Genomic DNA, 10964 nt, shown 5'->3' with positions numbered 1-10964 from the left:
ATGTCGCCCAGCTTTGGTCAGTATCTGAATGGACCGCCTCTTCCTGAATCATGGTCATGGCAGCTTTACGTCAACTTCACTGGGAACAGGACAGAAGGATTCTTCACCTGAGAAGAAAAGGGAAGCTAGAGAAATGTAGAACAGGAAACCTACAGTCTACAACTCCACCATCAACTAGAACCATACAATCTGCCACAGTCATCCTGGCAATAAAGGGCACACTGCCTGGAAATGTCCCCACAGTCTCACGGCCAGCAGGACACAGAGAACTCCCAGCCTGACCTCTTGTGCTCTCTCAGCCCACCTCACTCAGTTCTCAACTGATCTCTTTTTCTTTCATTTTCTGGTCCTGGGGATGGAACCCAGGGGTGCTCTACCACTGAGCTACATAACCAGCACTTTTTTTAAAAAAAAAAATGTTTTTAGTTGTTTTTAGTTGTCAATGTATTTTTTATTTTATTTATTTATTTACTTATATGAGGCGCTGAGAATCAAAACCAGACCTCACACATGCCAGGCAAGTGCTCTACCACTGAACCACAATCCCAGCCCCCACCCAGCCCTTTTTATTTTGTATTTTGAGAAAGAGTATCACTACGTGGCCCAAGTTGGCCTCCAATGTGGGTTCCTCCTTCATCAGCCTCCCGAGCAGCTGGGATTACAGTCCTGTGCCACCACACCTGGATTCACCTAAAATCTAACTTCTCTAAGCTCTTCTTTTCCTTATAGCTTTCCTTTTCCCTTGGGAATATTTTATCAGTAGAAAATTCCTTCGCCAGGCCTGGCCTCTCCTGAACACCTTGGGCACCATCAAAACCACAGAGAGCTGAACTCTGTACTGGATGACAGCAAGGAACATCAGCTTGGAGTCTGCTCCTGGAGGAAAGACGCTTACCTTGTCAGAGTGGAGGAGAGTTTAATGGAGGGGAACAGAAAGAAAACAGAAAAGTACGCATCTGGAAACTTCCAAGTGAGGAGGGGCTCAGGGACAAGGCAGACTGAGTGACAGGCCTCCTCAGGCAGCAGCCCGACGGGGCAGGAAGTGCAGAAGTCAGAGGTCAAGGAGGATTCAGAGTTTTCCCTTGGAGAAGGGCCTGAAGTGGAATTTCATAGCCCAGGAGTGGAGAGGTATGAAGAAGGGAATACTTGGGATTTGTAGGAAGAAAATTATGCCAATAAACTTCAAGGCATGGGTTAATAAAGAGGAATCAGATCCCAGAGGAGGGAAAGAGTATATTTTTCTATAAATCCCTCCAAAGAGGAAGGTCTGCACCCAGAGGCAGATATGGGAGGAGCGGCTCACCCCACCTTCCCCAGCTGCTCTCCCTCTCACCAGGACTGTTCACACCACGGGTTTCATCTCCCACTGTCCATGGTTCTCCTCCTGGCCACTTGGAGAGGGCATCTGGCTTGCTGGCTTGACACCCTGTTCATGGAAAATGAAAGACTCTTGGGCTCATTCTATTGGGCTGTGATCTGTCAAGAGAAAACAGTGTTGTACTTTAGTAACTCTGTGGTTTACATCTGCAAAGCGAAGGGTTTGCTCTCACAAGGGACACATTATAACTGGCACAATGGCACACACCTGGCACACACCTGTAATCCAGCTACTCAGATTCTGAGGCAGGAGGATCCCAAGGTCAAAGCCAGCCTCAGCACCAAAGGTAAACTTAGTGAGATCCTGTCTCAAACAAAAAGCTTGGAAGATTTAGGTCAAAGGTAAATCACCCCTGGGTTAAATCACCAGTACCAAGACTTTCTTTCCAATGGGCAGCACTATTTTCTTCCCAGATGTAACCCTTTCTGAGATTAAAGTGGACCCTCTTTTTATTCTGTTTTGCTCCATGGGCTTCACATGGAGAGGATCCATGAGTGAGCTGCAAGCCCAGTGGAAACGGGGCACTAATGGAAGGAGGAATGGATTACTGACCTCTGACCTGCCCAGTGGCCCCCTCCTCCTGACCTCAATGCTTCCCTCCTGAAGTGCACCCCTTAGGTTCTGTCCATTCTGTAGACCCAGTGAGACCACCTTCCAGAGCCTGCACTTGCAACAGCCCTGCCCACCTCCACCTGATGCTTCAAAGCCTCCACACCAGCTCTGCGGCACCCTTTGGTTCCTTCCCTTTGCCACACCTGTGCCCACGCACTTCTGGTGACCTCAGGAGACACTCCTATCCTTCCATCACCTCCTCCTCTTTCTTCCCCATGGATCCATATCCACCTTCATTCCAGTGTCCTCAACCCAATTCTCATGTCCTTGGAGGCCCTCCTTCAATATCTCAGCCCCCAAACGCTGGGTGGCATCCACCACCAAGTCACTCTTCCCACCCCACACCTGTGTCTTTCCTCTGGTCCCTCACTGCCTTCCCTGCCTCACTCCATCCTTTGCAGCTCTTACATCTTCCTTTCCCACACACCAGCCATGACGGCCTTCCACCTCTCCATCTCTGTAGCACTTGCTATTCCCAGGACATCACCACCTCACCAATAGGCTCTAGTAGGTTTGGGTTTTATAAAAATTCTGACAGGACACAGGTTGGAGCTCCTGATGAGAGGAAGTCCACTCCCCCTTCTTGATCAGCTAATTGTGTCCACATTCAAACCACTTCTCTGACTGGCTTTCACCTGGGTGGTTTTTGGATACCACACAAGTTGCCAGCGGGCCAGTACCAGAGTATCAGGGCCTATGACATTATTCACATTAATCAACCCACAGGGTGTTAGCAACACAAGTGAACCTCACTCTGCTTCCCCCCTGCCCAGTTTGCTGCCACCCTGTCTCTGCAATACCACCTGGGTTGTCCCCTGGCACCTGCTCTCCTTTGCTGCTGCAGGTAAAGAAGGTTTCTGTATTTCTTCTATTCCCATGAGAACTTGTGGTGTCTGTCCATCAAAACAATCTTTCAATCTTACAAAACATACACAACCCTTCCCTGAGTTCTGAAATCCCTTGTGAATATTGTGTCCAAGATTTTTTACGCACTCCTGTCCTTCACCCACTTTAGCCCAAAGTCACTGTATTATGTCCTTCATTCCTATGACTGATCAAACAGACATAAACTAAATCTACTAAACTGCAAACTCTGCCCATTGTGAACTCAAGCTACCCAGGGAATTTTAGAAACACCAGACCCTTTAGCCCTGTGCAACTGCCTGCTGCCATTTCCCTCCTTCTTCCTTCCTTCCTTCTGTCCCACCCCCTGAGCCCCAGGCCTTGCGCATGCTCCTGACCCTGTGACATCTGTATTCTACACTCCCACCCTCACCCTCTCACACTGGATCACACCTGCACACTCTCCAACTTTCTCATGACATCACATAACAAAGGTTGGAATACTGTTAAAATGCTGTGCATGTGAAATATTGTCCTGATGTCAGTGTTGGGGGTGGGGATCGATATAAAGGGCATCCATGACCATCCGCATCTGACATTGACTGACTTGGAGACATGCCCAAGTTTGTGGATGGCAACAACAGGTAACTGGGTGAGTGAGAGAAAAGGAGTGGAGCTATGAGTGTGCTGGTGTCTGCATTTCGAGTGTGAGTGAAGGAGCAAGGCAACTATGAGATCCTGGGAAGGCGTGTGTGTATCAGCATTTGACTTAGCATGTGAGAGGGCACACCTATGAGGCCACACGTGCAGGTGGTGGGGGAGGGGGGACGTGTGATATGGCCCTACAACTTGACTGCAAAGAGAATATGTACTGAAGGCTTAGTGAACCCCTAAGTACTGTTGGTAGGTTGAGGGGAAATAAGTACCCAATGCAATACCAGGATGTACCAATGATTATGAAAACACCACAGGATGGGGTCACCATTTCTTTAAATCTCTCTCTGTCCTCTCTGACTCTTCCAAGTGCTGTATGATCCCATTGCTGCCTGGGACCTGCCAGTGCTGTATGAAATCAGATTTCCAGCTAAACATGCTCACTTTGATTTAAGGGAGCCTTCTGCAGAGACCAGGAGGGGGACTGAAGTGGAAAATTAGTCTTGCCCAAGTAAGATCAGGCCTTTGCCTTTAGTTGCTGGGCAGTGGTCTCCAGGCACTGAAATGTGATACCTGAAGGGAGTGGCTGTGTTTGCCTGGAGCTTGGCCACCAGACTCTAATGATGTGAACTGTGCTGGGTTTGGGCTTCTGCCATTGTGAGTGCCATGTGAATGCCTGGCCTCAGGAGCCGCCGAGACTAAATACAGCCATGTGGACAGTGTGTGACAGGCTCCAGGAGCAGCTCTGAGCACCCAGGCCCAGGTGAGCTTCCCTGATTGACGATATCTAGGAGTGTTGTCTCATATGGAGACCCACAGGGAGGATGATGGAAGCTCCACCCTGGGCACCTCTCCTGGACTCTGCCAGTCAGTGTCTTCCCTGGGCTGACTGTAACCTGTATCCCTTCTCTGTAGTGAACCATAACCAGGAGCCTAATAGATTTCTGTGAATTTCATGAGTTCCTGAAATGATTTTGTGATTTTTGTGAACCCCCAGATTTGGATCAGCAGTAATCATGAACCCTTGTGAGCTGTGTCCCTCAAACCTCTCAGTTGGCAATGGATAGAGGATTCAGGTCAAACCATCAGGAGCAAAGGACAGAGTTTTGAACATTGCATTTCACACTTATTCATTATTTACATCGCCTATGGGTTCTTATTTTCTTAGCAAACACACGTATAGATAATTTGGATAACCATCCAGTGTTGTTGGGTTGAGGAGGCAGCATTTGCTAATGTGATGCTTCTTGCTGAGCACTTGAATCCCATAGTCAAACCCCGACCCACAACCCTGTCACCCCTCATTATGAGAAAGGGAAAAGGGCTTCCCTGGGAATCCTCAGCATCCATCCTGTGCACCTGCAGACCCACTGGAGCCTGCACACTTAAGGTGGCCGAACAGGGATGTGCTTGGCACAGAGGCCCAGTCTTCTGGATGTCTGACCCCAGAGCTGCTGTTAGTGAGGCTTGGAATCAACAGGCAGCCTGCTCTGGTGCCCTGGTTTTGGAGGACAGGATGATTAGAGATTCCTTATTCCATCCTGATCCTCTAAGGAAAATTCATATCTTTGTGCTGTCTGAAAAAAAACTGGAACCAAGGACCCAGCAGGAAAATACAAAGGCAGGGCTTTCCTACCCACACTGAGAACTTAGACATTTTAGGGAAAGAAATCCTGCAAAAAGCAGGAATCTAAGCAGGAATCTGAGTTTCTTCCCTGACAGGCTGAGCAAAGGGCTTCAGGGCCCTTCAGTGTTGGAACAACAGGGAGATGAGTGACTCCAGCTCAGCCACGGCATTAGGGAGAGTGGGAGGACTCAAAGCCCAGAGGGGTGGGGCTTTTCTGAAGCCCCTCTCTCCCTAATAGCTGGTCCTGCTCTCCTGTATCTCCTCCACGCCTTGCAAAACATCATGACGGGCCCTGGCTCCCGACCACGTCATCCCTCATACGCTGGTTCTCACAGGGCATTGGGACCACAGACGGCTTATCTCATAGTAGAGCCGGGCATTGGGACCGCAGACGGCTTATCTCATAGTAGAGCCGGTTCATCTGCCTCTTCTTGGCCAGACCTGGGTCCAGCATGTTCCTGGGAATTTTCAATCAACCCACTCAAAATAGAGGGAATACAACCCCTGTCCACCAGGGGGCAGTTGATCACAGCTTGGAGCACAGCCCAGGGGTCTACATCATCCTCACCAGAGGTTCACTGTGGCTGGCTGCAGGAAGTCCACCCACTCTAGGATCTCCTTATATTCTGTTTTCTCCGGCAGGATTGAAGGTTGGAGTTCACCTGTGGATTTCACACATGTATGCTGGATGTCTTGCTTCTGCGCCACCAGCTGCTATTTATGCTGGGCTGATATTTTCCCCAGCTGGGCCACACATGTCTACTCTTGTAGTACCACAGAGCACAGGTGCTTCATGCAGTCATAATTTGGGAGCTGACCTTTGGATCTCTCCAGGCTGTATTGGCTGCTTCAAGACTCCATGAATAATAGTGGATAAGGTCCTGCCCATTCCCCTGGGAGCTGGTTATGTCATACCCCAGGTCACATCACCGAAACCCAGGTCCTTCCAAGCGCTGGGGACAGGTTCCATGTTCACAATGCTCGATCCCCTTATGCCTCCACTCAGTGCCCATAAGTATATGCTCCAAGTGACCCATCTGTTGGCTGCTCTCCAACTGAGCTTTCCTAGTGACAAGCTCCATGGCCAAGGGATGGCTGTGATGACAGCATAAGGTGTCACAATCAGGAGCACTCACCCTGGGTGTGGTCTGCACTCTGCATACCCCAGCCTGCCTGGAGCTGAGGCCACAGGGACACAAGGATAGGCCCTGTTCTGGGTCCCAGCCTCCCCCCCCCCCCCGCCCAGGGGAAGGGAATGGGGAAGGAAGGGAAGGAGATGGAATTAATAAGATTTGGGGTCAAGAACTCAGGAAAGCATGGAGTCCAATGAGACACACAAACCCTCTTCAAGTCCCTCAGAGATCACGTATCACAACTTTTGGTACATTTCATAGAAACCCTGTCCGCTTCCAGGGATCATGGGAAATCAACAGCATCTCCCAGACTCCTCAAGACTCATTCTGAAGTTACTAACAAGGAACTCATAATTGTCTTGGTAATTAGCAAGTGTGGAGAAAGTTTCTCAGCCTTGTCCTGGGCTCCCCAGGCCTGCACTGTCCTTGCCTCTCCAGGTGAAGTGATAATTGCAGCCCTGAGGGGAAGTGAGGTCACAGGAGCACAGACCTTTATCTCAGGGCCCAGCTGTCTCCCTCCCTCCATGCTGGCTGTCAGGACCTCACACTGAGCCCAGCACCCTGCACACAGGAAGCACAGTGAGTGGTTTCAATATCAGTATCATCAATAAGAAAAGGAAGTCTGAGGATGTGCTCCTGTATGCAGGGGATTCCGGGATAGAAACAGATTCTGTGGAGAGGTAGACTAAGGAGAGGAATAATTCCTTCAGTAAAAGGAGAAGTGTCCCTGACCTGATGCCTTAGTTATTTAATAAAATCACCACTGAGGATGTTTGTGGGTGAATAATATCATTGATAGTGAATTCTGATTTGGAAGGGGCTTAAGGACTGAAGTTAGCAACTAACATATTCTTCACATTATTTTAGACAGACCTTAGAATAAATTTTTTTAATTTCCACCATATCCATGTATGTAATACCTTCATTGCCTATAGTAAAGATGAAGATGGAACTCTTTCTGTGCAGAAACCAACACCTGGGACTGTTTCTGGGAAAAAAAAAGTTGCTCTTTTGCAACTCTGATACAATCCACTTGAGTGAGACAGGAATCACGTCTCCTCTGAATGCCTGTGCTGTGATGGCTGAGGCGAGACTCTCTTCCTGCTGGACACACAGAGAAGGTAACATTATAGTGATGATAGTGGTTTTCAGTAACAAATGAATCTCTGTTAATAATCTGTATTAATAATACTTCAACATTAATTACAAACTCGTGACATTTTATTTATTTCATTTCATTCAGTGTGCAATTCACACGCTGCAGCTTCTACTGACATACCTCTTATAGTGAAATGTCCTCCATAAATCCTAGTTCATTGCCAACAATTTCACTAATACAGCTGTCAGTGCACAGGAGCTTTTAGCCTGAAATTAGTGAGAACTTCATTTCTATCCTAAAGTACTTTATCAGATATTAGTATTTCCTATTTCATAGTTTAGGAACAAAGTAATATTTTTGAACAATTCATTTATATATATTTTTATTCTAGCAATGACAACCAATGGATATTTCTGCTATGGAACTAAATCTTTGTTTAGAGGAGATAGTCTTCCATTCATCTATTATAAATTTTTAAATCACATGATTTCCTAGCATCTGTTTTGGTTCCTCAAGTAGAGTTTTTCCTCCTTATGCGTTTTTAGATTTTTCATTAGTGCACTATTGTTACACATAATACTGAGGCTCATTAGGAGAGCATGGCATACAGTTTGCTCCACTTTAGTCCCTACTACTTCTCTTTCCCTTGCCTCCTCCCTCCCCCTGTTCCCTGTGGAACTAACCCTCAGCTCAGTCTTACATTCATTAAACCCAATGTGGACCCAGGGCAATTTCTGGAGGGCACATGAGCATGCATCAGATTGGAATTGCTGGCATAGAGGTTTATATCTTAGCCAGTACGTGGACACCACCAGTTTTGCCACATGTTTGCACCAATCTTAACATCCATTGCCAGTTCATGAGATCCCTGTCCTATCTCCATCCCTGCCAATCATGGAATTGCCTGCCATTTTATTTTAAATTTAGGTTGGTATGTGCTTATACTATGGGATGGTTTAAATAAAGACACTGAATATTCCCCCGGATTTATTAGTCATTGAATGATGTCTTTTTATCTTGAAGTACATATTAGAAAGGCTTGCCTGTTTTTGTCCTATTGTGAATTTTGTAAGACTGTTGGTGCAGGATACATCAAACTCATTCACCCTATGTATGGCATCTGATGAGAGTTGATTCTTAAGGTAATATGCCCTGACTTGTCATTTCAACCATATGTTTAGGGTGTTTGTGCTGTTTAATATACATTTTCTTACCTAAGACCAAAGAAATAATTTTTTTGTGATTTTAAAAACTCCATTCCTTATACTTAAAAGTTTAGGTCAGAAATCCACTGAGATCTGATTTGTTGTTTGCTTTGGATGGCGATTGAAGTTCTTTTGCCAATGAGGCTACAAATATCATTCATTTGGAAATATTAAGTGCTAAATCCTTTCTATGCATTTGCTCCTACTTTTCATTGCTCCTCACAGGATAGCCTCATCTGATCATCCAGGCTCATTTTTTCTATAAAGTATACTGTTAATTCTCCCCAGAAACATGTGCATCTTGAGGTCTTTGCAATCCCACAGGTGCATGCAATAAAAGTTACTCTTGGTGTCAAAAATTATTTTAAGAAGGGGATTTCACTATGTTGCTCAGGCTGGCTTCAAACTCCTGGGCTCCAGTGATTCTCCTGCTTCAGCTCTGCAGGTAGCCTGTGGATACAGGTGCTCACCACTGTGCATGGGTACAGCTATTCTAAAGAAGTCATTTAGCTCAGATGAACGACTGTTGTCATAATTTAAAGAACAATATGCTGAATGACAAAATGGCCTCCAGCAACATGGCTATAGGCATGACATTCTTATCACAGACTGCTGTTGGAATTCTGGGAAATTTCTCTCTGCTTTATTATCATTTGGTTCTTTCCTGCAATGAGTGTACATTGAGGTCCAGAGATTTGATTCTCAGGCATCTGACCATAGCCAACACCTTGTTGATTCTCAGTAGAGGAATTCCCCAGACAATGACAGCTTTTGGGTTGAAATATTTCTTCAGTAATTTTGGATGCAAACTCATCCTATACATGCAGCGAGTGGGCAAGAGTGTGTCCATTGTCATCACCTGCCTCTTGAGCGTCTTCCAGAACATCACCATCAGCCCCATGAACTCCTGTTGGAAGGATCTCAAAGGAAGAGCTCCAAAGTACATTGGCTTCTCCATTTCCCTTTGCTGGATCCTGTACATGATGGTGAATTCCATTTTTCCTCTCTATATGCATACCAAATGGAGTAGGAAAAACACAACAGAGAAACGAGATCAAGGATACTGTTCTGTAGGTCGTGACAAAATAACAGAATCAATCTATGCAGGCTTATTTATATTTCCTGAGGTTGTATTTTCTATTATAATGATCTGGTCCAGTGGCTCCATGGTTCTCCTTCTGTACAGGCACAAGCAGAGGGTTCAGCACATTCACAGCATCAAAGTTCCCCCCAGATCTTGCCCTGAGTCCAGAGCCACCCAGAGAATCCTTGTCCTGGTGGGCACCTTTGTGACTTTCCACACCCTCTCCTCCGTATTAAATTTGTATCTTGCTCTATTTTCCAATCCGGTTTGGTGGTTGGTGAAAACCAATGACCTAATTTCACTATGTTTCCCCACTGTCAGCCCCTTTATTCTCATGAGCCGTGAGTCTACTATATCCATTTTATCCAGGCTCTGCTTTGTTTGAATAAAAATTCTGTCTTGCTGGGTGCTGTGGCACATGCATGAAATCCCAGCAACTCAGGGAGCTTAGACAGGAGCATTCCACATTGGAGGCCAGTCTAACAAGTTAGTAAGACCCTGTCTCAAATTGAAAAAGAAAAAGAGCTAGGATGAAGCTCAGTGGTAAATCACCCCAGGGTTCAGTCCCCAGTTTCAAAATACAAGTCAAAAGTTGCCTCATTGTATCATAAGTACATAATTGCATGTTTTTGCACAATGTTCAAGGGTTTCATTGTTCTTCATACTGAAAAGAGCAATAAAGAAATGGATGGAAGAGTCACTTGACTTTCTAACCCGAAAGGACACAGGGGTCCTCAGCTGGCTGGCTGTGGGACCCATGTGGCCGTGGTGGAGGGGAACAGAGCCGGTGGTCCTCACCCTATGCACAGCATCCTGTAGACAGCCATCCTAGCTCCTGTTCCTGGACGCAAACGGAATGGATGAGTTCCCAGTCTTTCCAGGTCAGTTGGATCACATGGTTGACCAAGTGCTACACTCTGGAAAGTTAGCCTAGAGCAAATGCAGTGGAGAAAGAAGTGTGGACCTTTTCAGAGGATAATTCTCCTTAGCATCGCCAGTAAGTTTATAACTCCCAGAAAAGTTTTGTTCCAAATCCTCTTTGTTGGATACCTGTTAAAACAGAGCTTGGGAAGACAGATTCAGCATCAACTCCTGGAATAAAGGAGAGGATATTTTTCTGCATACTGAAATAAAGATAATATTCTCTCAGGGGCAAGGAGCAAGGATGATTTGTTAGCAGCTCTCCTTAAAATGTTTGTTTCCCTTCATTAAGGGATTCTCAAGTGTGAGGCAAACTCCTTTCCTAGGTAGTGTCCACCTGGGCCACTCCACACACCCTGACCTCCATGGGTGGAAGAAAAGGAATTTGGTGGGAGCACAGTCCGCCTG

General features: G+C 46.4%; 1 protein-coding gene across 1 annotated transcript; it reads left to right on the top strand.

Moving 5' to 3' along the window:
• Window positions 1–3448: 3448 nt before the first annotated feature.
• Window positions 3449–10020, top strand: LOC308637328 (vomeronasal type-1 receptor 4-like; the record flags this gene model as incomplete). The annotated part of the gene is made up of 2 exons (XM_081273639.1): window positions 3449–3477; window positions 9051–10020. The coding sequence occupies 2 exons, from the start codon at window positions 3449–3451 to the stop codon at window positions 10018–10020; spliced, it is 999 nt and encodes a 332-aa protein (XP_081129765.1).
• Window positions 10021–10964: the final 944 nt, after the last annotated feature.

Source organism: Spermophilus citellus, assembly GCF_964194105.1.
Source record: "Spermophilus citellus genome assembly, chromosome: 18".
NCBI lineage: Eukaryota > Metazoa > Chordata > Mammalia > Rodentia > Sciuridae > Spermophilus > Spermophilus citellus.
Note: the sequence above shows the minus strand (reverse complement) of the source record. Positions and strands in the feature narration are given on the sequence as shown.